Raw genomic sequence first — 19,368 nt, forward strand, 5'->3', positions numbered from 1 at the left:
CATAAAGCGATCAATCTCTGTCTCAAATAATAAAAGGAACAGAAATTAATGAATAAAGATAAGCAGCAGATTTTTTCTCCTTTTGTCTTCATGAATCTTTTTTCAGCTCAAGGACTGGGGACAATCATGTGTCTCTATCAAAATACAAGAAGTGGTAGAAAGCTACAATGATAGTAGACAAAGTGGAAGAATCATTATAGCAGTGATAGACTGAATGTTAAGTTATTGCATTTCTAATACCATATTCTGTTTAATCAGGTAAAAATTTACCTGATAACTGGAATGAGGTTTCGTGCTTGGGATCAGCATGCACAAAATGTAAAACATTACTATTTACACCATGTTCATCTGAAATCAGAGATCAAACTAGAACTCCAGTTCCAAAATTGCATGCCCAACACCTATATTTCAAAGAAAGCCACTTGGCCACAGGAGGGAACTGCCAAAATCACAAGTACAGGCAAAAAACAATATGTACATTTTATTTGGATCAGGTAAAGTCACATCTGCTCCTCGGGTTCCTATGGGGATAAAAAGGTTAGCCAGGGTCAGCCAAAACAAACTTGCCTGCCTTTTATTCAGCCTCAGCTAGGTCATCCAGCTCTACAGGGAGCAGTTGCGTGCCTTGGGAATTATGGGAATGCATACCATGCTCAAGTCGGATTACAAGAACATTGCATTAGCTTCCACATTCTGTTCTGGAATATATGGGGAATGACCAGGCCATGAGGCTGCAAGTGTGCGCTTGATTACTCTGCTAATCCACTTTGAGCAATCCATTCATGCGCACCGTGGAATCTCTCTTTGCCAGTACTTGCAAGGATGGATCCAATTCAATCTCTCCTATAGCTAAAGCTTAAAACAGTTGCCTTTCATTTGGATACAAGGGGAAAAAGATAATGGCCACAATCAAATGTCTTTAAACTGGTTCACTATCATCCATAGTAACCAGCAGCCATAGCCTCTGATGGACATGCTACAGCATCCTTCTTTTAGTATGGATCTTCTGTACCGCCCATACTCTGAAAATGTAACAGCAATTTTATAGTCAAATTGCGCGCGCACACACACACAAATATTGTAAATAACCATACGATCAAAATTGACAAATGAGTATTAGTTGAAATTTATCCACTAGAAAAAATCGTGAGTACATGAAAAGAGCGATGATGACCTTACAGGCTACAGGGTGCAATAAAAACATTTCTGTAAGAAAAATGATAGCCAAGTATAACTGACATGTTGCTCATAAAAAAAGAGTAATGGTACAATCAGAAGTATACCCAAGAGGCCAAGATTGATCAATATAACCATAGGTGCATAGAGGAACGATGCATCATTTGACAAAGTGATCCAGAAATGTTAAGCAGCAAACCAAGACTATTCTGCCAGAAAGATTATTCCATATGTTAAAGGTTGCCACTGAACAACAAGCAGGGGAGAAACCAATTCAGAAGGGCACATACTAATTAGGGAAACAAAAGTGAATATCAGAACATGCAATGTTCAACAAGGTCTCAGCTTCATCTGATCCTGGACATGATGAAAAATTGTTTGAAATCCTTTTTCAGGTTTTCAACTAACCACTCCTTCGGGTTTCTAAGGCTAGTGCTTTTTTTGGGGGGGTGGGGGCGGTGCAGTGTGAAAAGGTTTTACAGGTCGATTTGCTCAAAAACTGAGCAAGAATCCTGCACCCTAATGATGTTTTTGAACCCTGATGATGTTCTCCTTTTGGATTATGTAAGACCGACACACCTTCGAAGAAATTAAAGAACAAAAGTTCAGTATGTTGTCCTTCAACTTGTAGTGAATGACAATTGACTAACTCTTTCAACTTCAACATTAACTGGGAAGAACAAATGGGTAGCTCATAAAGATACATGAAGGCTTTGATGTGTTTTTATCAGGATTCTGACATTATCAAGGATCCCCTGTGCCATCCAGAGGTCGCCCTGGTGACAGGGTTGAAGCCAGAGCCAATACTGCTGCTCAAGCGGACATCATTGCCATCCTTTTAACTAAGCAAGAACCGGTCAGTTTCTAAAATATCTCAAGTCTAGCTTTTCCTCGCCCTCATTCACTGATTGCTGTTTACCAAGTTGTCGCTAACCAACCTCTTCCAATGGTGTTTACCCTAGCATACATCCCAGTTTCCATTTTATCTTGAGAACATCAGTAAATAAACAGGTTGACATGTGACAAAAAAAAAGGTGTCGATGTGCTATAATGCACATATAAGGAGACCTACAGTTTAAAAACCATAACGAGAGACCTATAAAAAGGAGCCATGTAGCCTTGCCTTGTACACTTGGGGGCATAATATTAAGTTATTACCTGGACCATTTGCCCATGCACACTGAAGGAAGTTATGTCTTTGAATCATATCCATGGTGTCCATCCCTCATACATATTGCATAAATTGTCGATACTTGTTGCTTGTTTAAGAAGATAGTCAACTTGCTCGGAAATGTTCAAGGACCTTGACAGAATGACACGAGATCAATAAACGGGAAAACATAAATAAATAAATATAATTGACTGCTAAAATTCTTTCCTCTTAGTCACCCACCTGGTACCATCTATATCCTTTCCATGTAACTTATGCTCCACTTGCTTCAGGATGGACAGAGCAAAAGGATTTTTACCTGTTGACACCAAAGAGAACAAGCAAACATTAGCTCTAAATTTGTCTGTGCTTCAAAATCCTTCAGGCGTAATACTTGATAAGAAGCTAAGTTCTCAGGCACAAAAAAAGGTGAAAATAAAAAGGTTTATGATGATTTACAATACTCAGTTTCGAATAGCAAAGACATAATACAAGAGAACCATAAATTACCCATTGCTTTGCATTAGTCTTTTTGTACAAACTGAAGTTAGATAGCATACTAAATAAAAAGTTAGGTTACAGATATCTTATTATTTTATCCAGTATATGCAATTTTAGTTGCTTCTCAGAGGAAAATCATTTGTGGTGTCAACATGATGCTGACTGTACATTTACAAACCGATTAAAACAACAATGATCTGATAAATTTAAGTGTTGAGATACACAATACACTTCTTAAAGAAATTTCAGAGCAGCCTAGTTTCTATCAGACAAAGTAATTCTGCAAAACTAAATAAAGGTGTCAGACATCAGCCATCCACCCTTTTATCGTTCTTACCTCTAGTTACTCGAATCAAAGAATCAGCATAGGATTTAGGATCACTGTTGTTGCATTCTTGTCCTCTAACTTGTTTGGAGGCTGCACTGCTATCCTCACTTTCAATTCTTCCCTCCACCAAATGGGTTTCAACCTCATGAATATTGCTAGCATGTGTCAATGCGACATTACTTGATATAGACTGATTATCACTACTATCTCTAGTTTCCTGGTCAGTAGCACCAGGACCTTCTATTTCAGCCCTAACATCCATAAGAGCATCTATTTTCTCTAAGTTGTCAGAAGAACTAATCTGGGTCAACCCTGTGGTACATCCAGAGCTGCTAGTATATGAGTGCTCTGGAGGTGAAATCCAACATCCATCTTGCAAAGATACGGCTGTATTCATTTCTAAATCCGCAGACTCACATTCCACGCTTCCAGAAGAGCCTCTATCCTTCTCAGTTGATGAATCGCTTTGCAAAAGATCTGTCGAGGGTATATCCTGGGATCTCACAGATTCCCTTTCTCCTGGAACTTCTAGAGCCTGTGAATAAGACAAAAATAAGTGAAATAATTGGCACCTAGCCACATGTAACACGTCGCAAAAAGAAAGGGTTAATGTTAAAGCTTATGTATGTACATCAAATACATCTATATTCCTAAGAGCAAAAATAGCAATCAAAGCTTACTAAAAAACCAAAGCAGAAACGTCAGTATGTCACATGCCTATTTAGAAATTCAGATTCACATATATTGACTAGGAAGTTCAAACCAGATCAAGCTCCTTCTAATACATTACTGCACCTCAAGGTTAGCAACACATTCGCCTCATTTATACCTTAAAAGTTCAAACTGTGGGGCGCAAATGATTAGCATGCTCTCAGCATATAACATTTCTTAGTTAAGTACCTTGTGAAGATTCGCAGCATGAAGACTTGAAAGCTGTCCAAGCTTCATAACCACGGAATATAGTCCCTCCACATTCTCAGTAAGCGGACCCACCAGAGGTTCTATATTTTTGCAAGCTTCCCTAATTTTAATGTTATAAGATTGGAATAATGCCTTTCCATGAATAAGGGGCATACTGGCATTGTTCTTCTCTCTTTCCTTTGAAATTGCTTCAGACATAATAGTTACATCAGCAGATAGACATGCTTCAAGTGGAAATAAAGTTGCATTTGCCTGTCAAGCACAAAACAAAAGGCCTTTTTCTTCAGAGAAAGAAAGTGATTCCATGTTCCATGGAAAAAACTATATTGATGGTAAGTAGTTATATATTCTGTGAGTACTGTTTAGCATATCCCAATAATGTGATATGACCCACATATATCATATATTCAAACGATGTCAAACACCATGTACATGAAAAACAAGTAACTATATTGAAATTGGGGAAGGAAATATAATGAACAAAGAGAAGCAGTGACAAGCCTTAGAAAGATTGGTCATAAGGGAACTGTGCACTGCAGCAGCTTCCTTCCCCAGAGCGTACACATCATGCAACCCATCTGCTATAGCCAAAACCTGCAAATAATTTCCAGGAAATCAAGAACAAGAAATAACTGATTCGATCTCATTGTCATAAACAACTAAAAAGGGAGTGTAACTATGTAAGACAGACCGCCACATCTGAAATTTCTAATTCCTCATAGTTGGAGAGTAAAAATCATAAAAGACTTGCATATACAATTCAGTAATGCCAAACAGCAAGCTAAATAATATTAATTTCTCAATTTTGGCTAATGTGGTTACAAACCATTTGCAGGCTTCCACAGCTCAATCTACATGATTAACTTCACTAGCTCCTATGCAATCAAAAAACTCAAAACAGAAAGTTCCATCAAGATGAAATTTGATTATGTACCTCGTCGAGCAAGGAACCACATTCAGAAGTCAAGGCAGTGCGATCCTGTGATACATGTTTGAATCCAGATAGCAATGCACTTACTTCACAAGCATGTTCATACATGGCTACAAGAGCATCCTGTAGATTAACTGGCAAAAGGTACCAATATTATTATACAATGGTAAAAGAAGGGATATATACAAACTCCCACAATGGATGATAAAAAAAAATCAACAACTCCAAGTAGGAGTAGCATACCTAGTGCAGATTTTGCTTTTACAGAGACTACAGAAACCTGGTTGTTTGCTGAAAACAAGCCTTTTCCAGCAGTTTCCAGGTTGACTTGGCCAACTTTCCACTCCTGTTCTGCACCTGCTTGTAACAGACATACATATAACTATTATGAAACAGGAGAAACTTATGTAGAACAACAGGAGGAACCATAATGGTAGAAGGGCGCAGAACTTTCAGATTCTGAATAGACTTTGGCAATATTTGTATATCTTGCTTCAGGGGTATGGAGCTGAGTACTATAGAGCATAACTAAAAAAGGTAAAAAAACCACAGCATAGCACATCAGCACAATTATATCCCACAAGACACCAACAGGCTATCTTGAGTGGATTCAGTTTTTTATAGCAAAGAATAAGTTTGTCTGTCTTGATTAATTTGAGCATAACTGTAATTAAAGTATGAAAAAAAAGATTATAGTCAACTTACATATAAAGGAATGATATGCTGCGTCTAGACGTGTCAGGAGATTCACGAAAGTTTGCTGCCAGGCCCTGCCTTTGTCCATAGATTGTTCGGGAGCTTTATCCTCAGGAATGAAGTAAAGTCCATCTCTGGATGCTTCAAACTCCAAAACAGATGTGCACAACTTAACAAGATCAGATGCCTCTTTTTGAACCACTTGAAGCAATTTCCTCCTTTTCAACAGATGACCATGAAATTCAGGGGGAATTCCTGAACCCTTTGCGGTTGAACCACCTGCACCAGAAGTATTTGTACCAGCACAGGCCCATCCCATTGCTCTCTCAAGTTGTCCTTCAGCTGAAATAGAAATGCTTTCACAAGCTTGCAGGAATTCAATTGACCTTGTTATCAACGAGACCGAAGACTGGATCTTATCTAACATGTTGCTTCTGCTCAGATTTAAAATCAAAGAGATGAACTTATCATCGCTAAGAATATTTTGTGACAAAACCTTTGCCTTTTGCACATGGGGAGATGAAAGATCATGTAGCCATTCAACCTGAACTGTTTCCAAAATGGTTTTGCGCAGAGCCTCGGTGAGCTCATTCAATTGCTTTTTCATTAGTGAAACGGCAGTCCGGGTAGTTCTAGCTGTCTCGTGAGCATTACAATATTCCTCAAGCATTAATGCAACCCTTCCAACGGCAGCAAAATCTCTTTTAGGTTGATCTGATTCTCTTCTTCCTTGACCCAGCTGTAGTAAAGCACTAATTTCTTCATCTAAACTTAGGATGAGTGAAGGAGCAATCCTTTCTGTTATATACCGGAAAACTTGTTTTTCCACATGGATTGCAAGCTTCTTTTTAAGAGTCAGGTAAAGTTGATTGGCGTTAATACTATGCTCAACAGAAGATGACATCTCATGCATGCATAAATCAAGAATTGAATCAAGAAGGCTGAGTTCCCAAACAAAAAAAGCATGATCCTTCAATATGCCAGCTAAAGGCCACACCACATCAGACAATGAAGAACCCAAAGACAAAGCATCTTTCATACTGGAAATGGGTCTATCTATGTTAGAAGGACACACGCGATCAAGCAATTCCAGGTCAGCAAAGGGTTTTGCCAAGATTGAAAGGAGGGCCTTGCTTTGTCTAAAATGAAACTCACTTTCCTGATCACGATCCACCAAAGATGAGAAGTACTGTTTGGAAGAAAGCAACGAATTGATGACACTGTCTTCTACTTTCATAAGTGATGAAATACGCAAATCTTTCTGGCTCCATGTTTCATGTAGTTGTTCCAATTGTGCTCTACAGATTTCCTCCTGCGAAGCTAGCTCCTCTGCTTCTTCCCAAGATAGATGTTCTCTGCCTCTTGCAGCAGCTTCTTCAAGAGCTATTTGCTGCTCAGTAATTCGACCAACTTTCACAGAGTAGCTCTGTTCCAATTCAGTGAGAGATGTTCTCTCAAGTTCTACCTCAACCAGCTTCTCTAGAGCTTTGTCAACAGAACCGCGTATCTTAGAAATTAAACCAACAGCTTCCATTACCTCTGAATTGTGTGAAACAAATGATCTGATAAATTCTGGAAGAAAAGCTTCAGTCATTTGTTCAATCATGTTGATACTTGAGTGCAAAGCAGCCTGAAAAGTAGAAGCCCAGTGCCTGGGGTGGGGCTTTGCATAAGCAACACTTGTCTCAGCTAAGGTTTTCCCAATAACTTCATGCACTTCATCAACAACACTAGAGATCAATGCACATTTTTCTATGTGCTGTTCAAAAAATTGCAAGCCCATTCCAGCATCAGCCTGAAGACCAGAATCATCTGCCCTAAATTTAGCTTTTCCAATAGCTTTAGTTGAGAGGTCAGACACTTTGGCTCTAATATCACTATACAGCTGGCCCACAGCAATCCCAAGAATAGAAAGCACCTTACTTGTTGTCTCTTGTATATCACCCTTAGCTGGAATTTTGATCTCACCCTGCCTAAGACTTTCTGAATGTGACAGATGAGTGTCATCACCGTCGTTCTTTTGTGAAGGCAATTGAATAGAGTTCATGAATGCAGAAAGTATCCGCTCTTTGGATTGCATTTCATTATCCAACCCGATAGAATTCATCAGTTCAGAACATTCCCTTGCAAGTCTTTCCACGCATGTAATGTAACTTTCCATTTGATTTAAGAGATCCCGATATCTTTGCTGCACTAGATGAGTGCCTTCACCTTGAACCTTAGCAATGACTTCTGCGGCCTGTCTTTTGGCAAGGGAAAGCATATCTTGTGATGTATTTCTTACAGATAGCTGCAAAACTTGCGCCCAACTAGATATTGGACTGGTTGTGATGTAGTTAACAGGAAGAACTTGCTGCAACACTAAAGAATATTCAACAAGTGAGTCCAAAGCAGAGGAAAGCCCACCCTGCAACTCAGATATTAATTGAGAAACCTCCCTATCCAACTCAGAGCACTGTGCTCTTGTTGGCTCTGGTACAACTGTAAGTGGGACTCCTGATTCTAGGACAGCTGAAATAAGGCTTAATGCCTCGTCCTTACAATTCAATTGCATGCATGACTCAGCACACACAATAGATCTGTCCCGTATAGCCTCAAGAACTCGTGCATATTTTTCCACCCATATTTTAAGCTTGTTAGCTTCATCAACTGCTGCAGCTTTTGCTTCTGCTAACTCGTGAGCATGAATTTCAAATGAAGTGCGAGATTTCTCAGCAACTGTAGTAGCATCAGCTAGGATTGAATTAGCCGACATTTCATTCTGCAAAACATTTGATCTCTCTTTCTCAGCATGATAAAACATAGCTGATGCAACCTCATAGTGATCTAAAGTATCCAAGAATTTCTGCACATAGTGAAAAGAAGAAATAAGGAGATGGAAATGTTTATTTGCGATAATTAATCTTTTGCTTGCGGACTTGGAAATAATACCTTTAGAGCAGATACTGTGGCTGGCAAATTAGTTAAGAAAAGATCCTTATGCTCCTGGGGAAAGGAAACTGTTCGATCAGATAGTGGCAATGATAATAAAAAAAATACATTAATAGTTCAGGACAGGAAACAGCTACAAAATGGGACTCAATCTTGAAATAATAATCATAGCATCTGTGTAGTGTGTGACAGATGGCAATAAAGAGTGATATATTTTATTGCTACCATCCTATAGGAACCTATGTAGATAATGAAACAATTAACTTACTATATATTTCTTAGGAAATAAACTAAACAAGCAAGTTTCGCTACAACCATCCATACAACATCAGTTAGCTAATTTGTGACAAAGTCCCTATACATTTACTTCAATCATTGATAAAAAAATTCCATATTAAATGGTACTCCCTCTGTTCGATAATTTATGAATCTTTGGATAAGTCATGATCTCCAGTAAGCAACTTTGGCCATCAAAATTAAATTATTCTTTAGTAATGTGTTAGAGAGAGAGAGAGAGAGAGAATCATGTTTTGAAAGTACTAATGATGATAGATAATAGACCTAATGGTTCAATTTTTCATGTGAAAAAACTATGTTTAGACTATATAAGTGGTCAAAGCTAAGGTCTGACTTTCCACAATGAAGCGCACGTTTAGTACCAGCTCCCGGTTAAATATTAAATCCACTAATGACCAGGTAGATGCAAGAGACATTTGCAACATGTTGACTTCAATGCTACCACACCAGGCTCCCGGTTAAATATTAAATCCACTAATGACCAGGTAGATGCAAGAGACATTTGCAACATGTTGACTTCAATGCTACCACACCAGATGTAAACAAGGTAATGTGGGCAGTCAAGGAAGATGGAACTTTATGGTGCATGGTTGGAGCTAAGGAACTCCAGATACTGCTTTTGGGAATAGATTAGGTGTTTATTTTAGTCTGATTTCCTGGTCAGGTTGTTTTCTTACTTAAGAAGGGCACTCAATGTAAAGCTTTGTAAGGTGTTGTACAGCTCTCCTGCGTATTCAAGAGGTCAAAAAGAGAAGCTTCAACTCCTAGCAAACAATTACCTGCAAAGGAACACGGATTTCTTGAATTCTTGAAGAGAATAAGCTCAAACTAACTGCTAATTCCATTCCTTTCTTCTCTTCACCAGCAATTCCTGCTTCATCTTGGATATTTCCTCGTGTCCACTCAATCAATGGGTCCCAAACAAATACTTCCAACAACATCAAGATGATATCTTTGTTCTTCAAGAGGACATCCATAACTTCCTCACAAGTAACTCTAAAAACACCTTCCACACCAGTCAATCCTAAAGCTGATTCAATAGTTTGAGTGAGACGGAATGGAACAATTTCTGGAATCTTCAGCCTTTTCCCTTTATCAAAGCATATGTTGTAATCAATATGAACTACATCACCATTGCTGAAATCCATAAGAATGTTGTCCAGATGTCTATCTCCAAGACCCAGCATATGGCCAACCATGCTCATGGCTGCTACACTGCTAGAGAATCTGCAGTAAAAATTTGATTCATAGCTAAGCACTCACCAGCTGTAAGAACTTTAATCATCAGGCAATAAAATCAAGAATAAAGAAAACTTTAGTTATCAATCTTAAAAGGGCTATCATAGCACTCTTTGTAACCTGCAGTGTGTTGAACGAATGAGTTACCAAGAATTTGTTCAAGGAATTCCTGACCTTTTTTTAACTCAGTTACCATATATATTGAAAAAAAAAACAATACATAATTGCATGGCAAGTGTTACTTAACAAACCATTTCTTGTAAACACAAAAAATCTTATCTAGAGTTCCTAATATTAACATGACTGTTAAATAATGAAGATGTCTCGCACCCACATCAAATTCCTGTCAACGGTAACAGAATCCTATCCAAGAGAAAGTACTATGCACAAAACAGGGAGGACTCTCTTCATCTCAGCTTCCAAGGCCCAGATCCCATGTACTAGGGATCTGCAACCATTTAATTCAGCAAATTCCTCACTTTCTTCATTCCAAGAAAAGAGTACACATTTTCTTTTCTTTCAACTATAGTTTATAAGAATATATTGTTTACACGTTAAGGTTTATGAGTGCAGAGTCTAAACTATTCAATTTAAAATATATAATAAAGCTATTCAATTTAAAATATATAATCATATATGTCTTCAATATTTAATGTGGTTTCCTAAAGTTACTAACAACTAATAGTGTATTTATTCTTTCAGGAAGTGACAACTAGCAGGAAAAAAACACAATTTTTTCCAAGGAGGGTGAGGGAAGAGCAAGTGGCGAATAATGTAACTGCTGTGTTCAAAAGAAAGGTGCCATGCCCTACCTCTTTACTTTGGAGTTAAAGTTTCTGAAGCCTTCGCTAGCACACCACATTTCTTGCCACAGAATTTGTTTTGGAGTCTCATTCATAAGCTCCAATAGAACTTTTCTCTTGACATCTAGTGGCCAATCTCTTCGTGATACTACCCTTTTGATCCCTTTTTCTTTCAGTGCTGGTATAATTTTTCCATAGAACATATCACTTGGACGAGGAACAGGTGGAACAGGGTTGCGAATGTTACCAGCGCTAACTGAAGATAGCTGTGCCTCTGCCTGTGCCAATTGCGAACGCTTTTGCCATGATTTGTACACATTGTATATGCTGCTTACATTTTCCACCCATTGGATCAGTCCAGCTCGTCCACTAACCGGTGTAACAGAATAGAACCGTAGTGCAATATTTCGACTTCGAGTGTCAGAAGACGAGTACAATAAGCTATTTATCGCCTCCAACAACTGCATTATCCGAGAATCAAGGCGTAGATCCTCCCGGCCCTTGAGAAGGTAAGTATACCTCTGACCATCTGATCCTTGCAAAACAAGCTTCTTAGGTCTTGTCTTTGTTGAAAGTATCGTCACCTCTTTGCAGAATGACGACACAGTTACAATGCCATGGTTTCCAGCAAAAGATTCTGAGGAATCAAGTATCTGCTTCTCAAAACCAGGCATTGGAATGTCAGATGTTGACAAAACAGCTAGCTGTGGAGCAATTTCACTTAACAATATGCATGACTTTCTTTGATGCGTGGCTAAAGAAGCAGCAATTGAATCAAAAGGCTGCCAAATCTCTCCTAATGCTGTTGGAGATCCAGGGGGCGTCTTAAGGGTTGTGATTGCAGATTTCAGCTTAGCATTAAATTCCTTATGGAACCACATCTCATGAGATGTTTTTGGTTCGCGAGATGTAGATGCCAGACGACGTTCCAAGGCTACAATGATTGGAGTCATCACAGCAGAATATTTTGCAGCATTGATCTTGTTCTTTTCTGCTGAACTCAGTGTAGAATTTGCAGCAACCCTTGCAGCTTCATCTTTAAGTATATTGATTCTCCTTAAAACATCTGCATCACAATAGAAATTTGGTCAATAATAACATCTGCATCTACTCAAGAACTGTAGTTTACTTAACATAAATATAATTGTCATGGGCAGTCAGCTGGATCTTACGGGCCAGATCGAGAGTATGGTAGGCCCATTAGGGTTAAGTTAGAGATAAGATTAGATATCTTGTTTAGGGTCAAGTAAGCCTGAGAGGAGATTATCAACCAAAGGAAGCAAGAAAATCAATCTATTGTCCCAAACCCTGCCCTTGTGGTGTGGTTGCCGCCACCATAGGCCAGATATAAAGCATCTCTACACGTATGTTGCTGTAATGTTGTATGCTTCCGACTAAACTTCCAGATGATCTACTGCCAGTGACATGAAAATTTCCATTTGCTTATAAGAAAATCCTTTTACAGTATTGGAAAACTGAAACTGAAGGATCACATGAGTCATATCATAAACTCTCAAGGGGCATCATCAATCCTGGCAATTCTATGCAGTGACCTTTCATCATTTCATGGCACCGGAACCTAGTTAACTGTCATTAACTTGTCGTGTGCAGTAGCACATGACACTAGAGGAACATGTAATTGCGTAAATCATAGAGTAAAACAAATGAAACCTTAGGGTGCTTTTCATGTTGCGGCCACCTTTTTAAATCAACTTTGTTTTTACCACTTACATCACCTAACCAATAACATCTATTTAGATTCTGCAGGAAAGCACCGCAATGTCGAGCTGAACCTTAAGGTAAGTCATGTACGTATCTAAGTTTTCAGTCAAAACCTGCCTCCTCCAGCTGATTCGACAGGACAGCAAAAGGGGAGGTGAGGCTTACCTGAATGGAGATCTTGTAAAGTGCTCAGCCACTGTTCCTCCCAAAGAACAGTAATCATACCTAGCTCCTCAATTGCAAGCTTAACATCTTTAATTAAATTGGGGTACAGCTTAACCTATGGAAAACAGAAAGGTTTAAAAACATAAAATAGCACCGTCGCTAAAGTAGATAACCATAGTCTGATATGGTAAGGTACTAAGGTAAAATACCAGAAAGTCCGATATGTGCTGAAGCTCCTCAGAGGGTTCTCCTTCACAAGCATTGATATCAACCAATGTAGGATATACAATAGAACAAGGAGAAAGTTTTCCTAGCTTCAGCAATATACTCTCCAAAAGTTCCCTTACTATCTTCTCTGGGTGGGAACTCAAGCGTGCAAAAAGTTGAGGTATAATCTCCTGCATATTTCCAAAGCATATAATTATAAGGTAACTATTATCATAAGCTCATAATTATATAATACAGGCCACTATCATGATGTACCTGCCATGGCAGTAAAGGAACTGTTGAAACCCCACTTTCAAGTGTTTCCTTCAGTTCCACCCCATAGTTCAACATTATGTGAAGGAGATACAGCATTGCACGCATAGTGTAGCTTCTTGTTTTCCCTTTCAAAGCATCATGGTGATATGAAGGTTGAAGCTCAGTTGATGAATGAGAAAGGTACTGAAAATAAGCATGTGCTGCGTGACCGAAGAGTGATACCCTCCTTTTCCTTAATGACCACCAAATTTCAATAAGCTTGTCAATCAAAGGCGTATTGTCCTTTGCACAATCAGATTTACAAAGAAGAACTATTAGTTCTGATGCTAGAACTGCTGGGGGGTCTTCACCTTCACGGGCCTCAAAGCCTGGTGCTCCAGCTGCAGTTTCTATCAGATGAATTGCCTGTTCAATAAGTGAAGTTATGGGGCCTGCTGTCACTGGATAATCACAACCCACATGATCTGCATGTTTATCAGCACAGATACTTCTGATTATTTCCTCCACCTCAGATTTCTCATCATTTGTCAAGTGATATCTATCTGGGGAAAGTTCAGACTGAAGAACAGGGGACAGTGAATTCTGCAAATTTGAATCTTTTCCAGACAGAGAATAACTGGCATGAGTGAAGCACCAGGATGCATAAGCAAGCCAAGCTTTACCCATGCTGGGGCAAAGTTGCCAGGATGTCTTCCGAGCAGTGCCTATGATTTCTTCGGCAAGTGCACGATAGTTCAAAGTCGAAACAGCAACACTATCACCAAACAAAAGTTCCTCTGTACCATTTTGAAAGCCATTAGAATCACTGAGATCTTCTATTACCTTTGGAATTATCCTATTTAAGATAGGGGTTGAGTTTTCTTGCTCTATCCAGGTTGAGAGTTTCAAACAAGCCCTAGCAATAAGTGAATGCGGAGTGCCAATGTCAGATGAACAATTAATTGTGGACAGAACGCTAGCACGAACCAGTGACCACATCTCAGATAGAGCCTCTTCATTATTTCCCTTTTCACGCTTCAGCAAGGCTCCTTCGTACTTAATGTTCAACTCAAGTATTTCCTTGTCCATCTCATCAGATGACTTCAAAGGATGATTTGTGAGGTACTGGTTTAAACGGGTAGCCAACATAAAGTTGCCCTGCTTTCTAGCAAGACTTGCAAGCTTCTGGCAGAGAAGAAGAGTGGATAAAGAAGATGGTTGTGTATTACGGTAAACTTTGAAGACCTTTAGCCACATGCTGCAGTCTTGATGCATTCTATCGATGGGATCATGCAGTACTTTCAGTAAAGAATCCATTATTGATCGTGATTGATTAGGTCCATTTTGGCAGGTCAACCCCGAAGCTTCCTCGAATGCAAAGATGCAATGAAGCTGGCCAGCGCAAGCAGCAGCTTCAGGCAATCCATTGAGTGGGACAACAGAGAGAGCTTCATCCAACATCAATTTAGCCTTATCAAGCTCCTCCTTTATGCCCTCCAACTTGCTACTAGATTGAAGCATTCCACGCAAGAGCATAAGTTCACTTCTCTCAAGTGCGACCTTGGGATCAAGGGTGAGCTCACTGCTACTTTTCGGAGTAAGGTCAAGATAACCCCAAGCTGAATGAAAGTCCCCCTCATCAAAGCACGCCATTGCATGAATAGCATTGAGTTCGTTGCCAGCACTTGTTAGAGCACCTGAATAAGGTTTGCCAGCATGGACAGCACGGAGCACTTGTAACTCTGCAAGCCAGCTCTCTAAGCATTTCCAATCTGAAAGGGATGTGTAGCACTCAATGACACGCTCTATGATGTACTGAATGCCATCAGACTTCATGGAGGTAAGGGCTTCCTCCGACTGCAGTAGATGGGAATAATGTGCAGCCGCCTTTTCATACTGCCCCTGGGATTGATAGATCAGTCCTGACATCCACGAGAAGTGCTTGTCGCAATCAGATACACTCCACACTAGTTGATTGTCTTGCTCAAAGTAAGTGTAGAATGTTGACACAGCCCACTTCTGAAGTCCAACTAAGGCGTCTGTTTCATGACATCTGCACAATGCCAAGGAAACATGCCGGAGGACCTTCAGAACATCTGCTTCTAACCTCTCTCTAAAACCATGATGACTTTCAGTAGCTCCACCTGTGTGACTATTGCCTCTGAGGGATGATGCAGCCAGGTTTCTGAGATCTACCAGCCGCAATGAACAGTAGTGAATGACTGCATCACTGCAATGCATAGCTAATCCTGCATTCAACATTGGATCACAAATTCGCGAAAACCACTCTTCACAAACTCGTTTGTTTGCGCGGAAAAACACAGAACTTGCTTTAGGTGGGGGTGATAGAACAAAGGAACCTTCATATGCATTGTAAGCATATTTTTTCAATGCCTCAACGAAATCCAATAGCAGACGCATTGGCAATAAGCAAATGTCAGCTGGCCCTATATACCTGCCTTCACCTTCCTTAGCTTCCGGCGTCAATACATTTGTTACATCCAAAAGCATGCGTTCTAGAGCTGCGAATGTCTGAGTGGGACCACCTAGATGAGTTCGAAGTCGAAGGTTAATGCAGTGCCGGGCAGCTTCATGTATTCCCCACCAAACTGCAGCATGATTGTTAACTGAGTAGATCCTATCAATAATAGCTCTGTCCACACTAGGACCTTTGGGGAGTTCGTTCCCATCAGCATCTCCAGACATATCAGTTTGACCAGAAAGCATATCTTTCTTGCCACGGTAACTAAAGACCAGCCGTTGCACCCAAGATGAAAGAGGTAATTTCAATCTGAGAGAAAGGTAACTCAAAATAGAAACAAGCTGCTGCCAGTGGAGTTTCCTAGGTTGTTGCTTCACAGCAAGCACGTGCCTCCAGTTCATGCAATGGTTGGACATGTTAGCAATATCTGAGGAATTCAGATAACTATGCTTGTCCACAAGCAAGCCAAACGCATATGTCGTGATAGGCAAAGCGATTGAAAATAACCTTAGAAATGCATCCTTTACATTACTATCTGGATCACTAAGCTTATCAAGCAGAACCTGAGCGACAACCAAGAAGTTCATGGGATTGATGAGTTTACCCAGGAATAGTAACTCCAAGGTTAATGCAACATGGCATCTCACTTTAGGCTCCCTATCATATGCGCAATCCAAGACAGTGAAAAGGATACCATTCGAAAGTGTAGCATCCCCAATGACCTCATAAGAGAAACTGAACTTATCCACATCCCTCTCCATTCCACGAATCAAATTTTCAAATGAAGCTATCCAATCTAGAGCCTCTAATTTCAGTGTCATGGATGATGATGCATTAAGACCCTGAACTATGTATTTGCCATATTTATGCACAAACTTCTTTTTACACTCACAAGAAATCAGCTGAGTTTTGCAACCTTCAGATGTTGCCATAATGCTTGAGAGTTCCATGTTGCTCAGTTTGTGTAGTGTAGAGAAAATCTGAAACTGCATCTCAAGGAAATTATGGAAAGGTGTACCAAACGGGTCAAGCTTCTCTGAGATGAATGATGTCAAGCTACTTGCTCGCTCATTTCTCTTTCTTGTATCAAGTGCAATCGTGGCCAGAAGAATCTTCAGATCAAATTTCATTAAGGAAAGCAACTGATCCTCTGAATATTGTGCCCAAGAATGTGCACCTGAGTTCAACTTGCTTTTCCTTTCATTGTTAGACTCTAAGGAGAGACTCTGGATACAAGGGTAACTTGCTTGCCCTTCCTCAAGCAGAGATTTTATCAGCTCTAACTCTTTTGTCAACGATGCAATTGCTTGATCAACTACATCTTCCGATCCATGCTGTAGGCAAAAAAGGTAAGTAGCTGCTGAGTTTGCGACCACAGTATGGTTTGGATGAAGACGCAACTTAGATAAAATTGAACTGAAGTCAAGCAAAGCTCCCACAGAAGATGCACAGAGCCCCAAATTTTGCAGTGACAGAACTTGCAGGTTAGTCTTAAGTGCTGCCACCAACTGTGCTGATGAGGCAACTTCCAAACTCTGGGCCAACACATCCACAAACAGGACATAAAATTCAGCAAACCGTTCCTGCAGAATCTCTGCAAGCAAGACCAAGCATCTGGATGCTTCTTCCATCCTCTCAGACCAGCCAAGCTTAGAGGCTATCACTGATGCACACCTTAAAAGCTGAGGAGCTAACGCTTCCAGAGGCCCAGCTACAAGTTCCCTTAGGTTATTTCGCTCAGCCACACCAGACGCCATGATCTGCAGTACCGTAGAGAAGCAAGCAAACAGCGGACGAAGTCGCCCAGAGTTATGGCTGGCTGCAAGGTTGGGATCATGCACAAGCACCTCCATATCAGCCAAGAACTTGGGAAGCAACCCAAGAGAGAACGGCAGATTCCCAAGCCAATGCCACTGAAACTGCAAAAAGCTATCCATAATCATGCTGCGATCGGCATCAGCAAGGTCTGGCACAAACGCCCACCCAAGGAGCAGGTCCATGATATCAACAAACTGCGGACGGAAGCAATGGGGGAACTTGGCGGCAATCAGCATAAGCAGGCCGAGCAGACACCGGAGCACGGCGAGGGACGTCCGCTCATCCTCGAGCACGTCACGGCAGGAGGCGAGGAGAGGCGGCACGAACCGCTCGACCGGGGCCACGTCCCCGGTGGCCAGGAGCTCCCGGAGCCCTTCGGTGACGAGCGCGGCTGAGGAAGGGTCCCCCAGAAGCGGCAGCGCCCAGGCGACGAACCCGTCCGGCAGACCCCCGGGCGCTTCGTGCGAGCACAGCACCGCGCAGAGCGTCGCGTACGCCGACACCGCCGCACGTCGCACCGCGTAGGACCTGCACAGCAAACCATCAAGCACGAGCCGGATGAGCCGAGGTGATGCGTGAAGGGGGGAAAGCGAGGAGAACGAGAGGAGGGTGCACTTACGCATCGTCAGCGAGGAGGACCGAGAGGGGCGGGGCGAGGAAGGGGGCGAGGGCGGGGAGGAGGGGCCGGTTGGGTGGGTGGAGGAAGGAGAGGCGGAGGTTGGAGAGTGCGGCGGTGCGGGAGGCGTCATCGGAGGGGTGCGGGGGGTCGCCGGCGGCGGCGGAGAGGAGGGAGGAAAGGTGCTGCTGCAGCTGGTGGTGCGCGTAGGAGGGGCGAGGGTTTTGCATTGTCGCGCCCGCCGCGCCGTCAATCTCATCGACCGCCGCGCTCCGCTCGCCGCCCGGCGCGGAGAAACATCTATGGCGTCGCCGTCTTCTGGTACTTGTGGAGCGCCCGGTGAACCGAAGGCCCGAAGGTTCAGATCGATAACGCGACTAGGGGAGGAGACGGGCTCGTTTCGGCCCGATGAACCGTGCGTGTGCAGCAGCCCAAGGCCCGTGGGTCGGGGTGGTAATTGATGTGTGGGTCTCACAGTGACGGCCCACACGCCAACGAGAACGAGTTCCTTTGCAGACCGTTCTCCTGGAAACGCACACGGTCGTCGGGATTTGGGTCACCTTGTGTCTGAATTCTGATCAGGATTAATTGATTATACATGACTTTGTAAGTAAAGACACTTTCCTCTGCATCCAAGCCAGTCAATCCCCATCCAAAGGATGCCAACGTTCCCAAGGAAAGGAAGCCCAGGACTTTGCTGCATCTCTGGCTATGTAGTTTTTTCTGTGACTGTTGTTGCATTACTGAAAATATTTTCAATGTATCTAAATCCATGATGTAAATTGCCTTTTCGATGCTCACTGGCTTGATCCTTTTGTAAATCTGATTTTACTGGCATATAACTGTATTGCTTACCATTCCCTGAAGTTTTGGCATAGATTAACACCATACTCTGTTTATGCTGCTGAATAGTTAAGATCATCAGATGGAATGTTAAATTAGTTATACCTTATTGTTGGTGCAACTTTTTTTTGGCAGTGCACCAAGCTACTCCTACAGGCCCTACTCAGAGCAGCAATGTCTCCGTGCTCGGAAGAATTGGGTTAACTCAAGGTGGTATCTTTGGCAAAAAAAAATTATTGGAAACGTAGTCAGTTCCATGGCATATAGAACTGCTGCTAATGATCAAT

The 19,368-nt window shown here is 41.4% G+C and overlaps 1 protein-coding gene across 4 annotated transcripts; it reads right to left on the minus strand.

Annotated features, from left to right (window-relative positions):
* Positions 1 to 203: 203 nt before the first annotated feature.
* On the minus strand, positions 204 to 18,570 carry LOC117839271 (uncharacterized). Of its 4 annotated transcripts, none has more exons than XR_004636811.2 (17): positions 18,242 to 18,570; positions 13,344 to 18,150; positions 13,070 to 13,258; positions 12,861 to 12,975; positions 10,983 to 12,039; positions 9,711 to 10,158; positions 8,635 to 8,688; positions 5,713 to 8,548; positions 5,251 to 5,364; positions 5,011 to 5,141; positions 4,578 to 4,670; positions 4,056 to 4,328; positions 3,165 to 3,690; positions 2,570 to 2,645; positions 2,335 to 2,479; positions 1,284 to 1,380; positions 204 to 1,022 (listed from the first exon to the last, which is right to left on the minus strand). XR_004636811.2 is itself a non-coding variant. In XM_034719573.2 (16 exons), the coding sequence occupies exons 1-15, from the start codon at positions 18,466 to 18,468 to the stop codon at positions 2,380 to 2,382; spliced, it is 11,046 nt and encodes a 3,681-aa protein (XP_034575464.1). In that variant the 5' UTR covers positions 18,469 to 18,569; the 3' UTR covers positions 204 to 1,022; positions 2,335 to 2,379. The 4 variants fall into 4 exon arrangements, 1 of the variants encoding a protein (XP_034575464.1); XR_004636810.2 differs by having other exon boundaries at positions 1,284 to 1,385; XR_011897278.1 differs by having other exon boundaries at positions 1,284 to 1,422.
* Between the last annotated feature and the right edge of the window lie 798 nt (positions 18,571 to 19,368).

The sequence above is a fragment of the Setaria viridis genome, chromosome 9 (genome assembly GCF_005286985.2).
Source record: "Setaria viridis chromosome 9, Setaria_viridis_v4.0, whole genome shotgun sequence".
Taxonomy (NCBI): Eukaryota; Viridiplantae; Streptophyta; class Magnoliopsida; order Poales; family Poaceae; genus Setaria; species Setaria viridis.

Excerpts from the sequence above, each read along its gene's own strand:
- LOC117839271 (XM_034719573.2), bottom strand. The coding sequence starts at position 18,468 with ATGCAAAACCCTCGCCCCTCCTACGCGCACCACCAGCTGCAGCAGCAC. Across the intron at positions 12,976-13,069 it reads AGCACATATCGGACTTTCTG|GTTAAGCTGTACCCCAATTT; the intron begins GTATTTTACCTT and ends TGTTTTCCATAG. Across the intron at positions 12,040-12,860 it reads TTTACAAGATCTCCATTCAG|ATGTTTTAAGGAGAATCAAT; the intron begins GTAAGCCTCACC and ends ATTGTGATGCAG.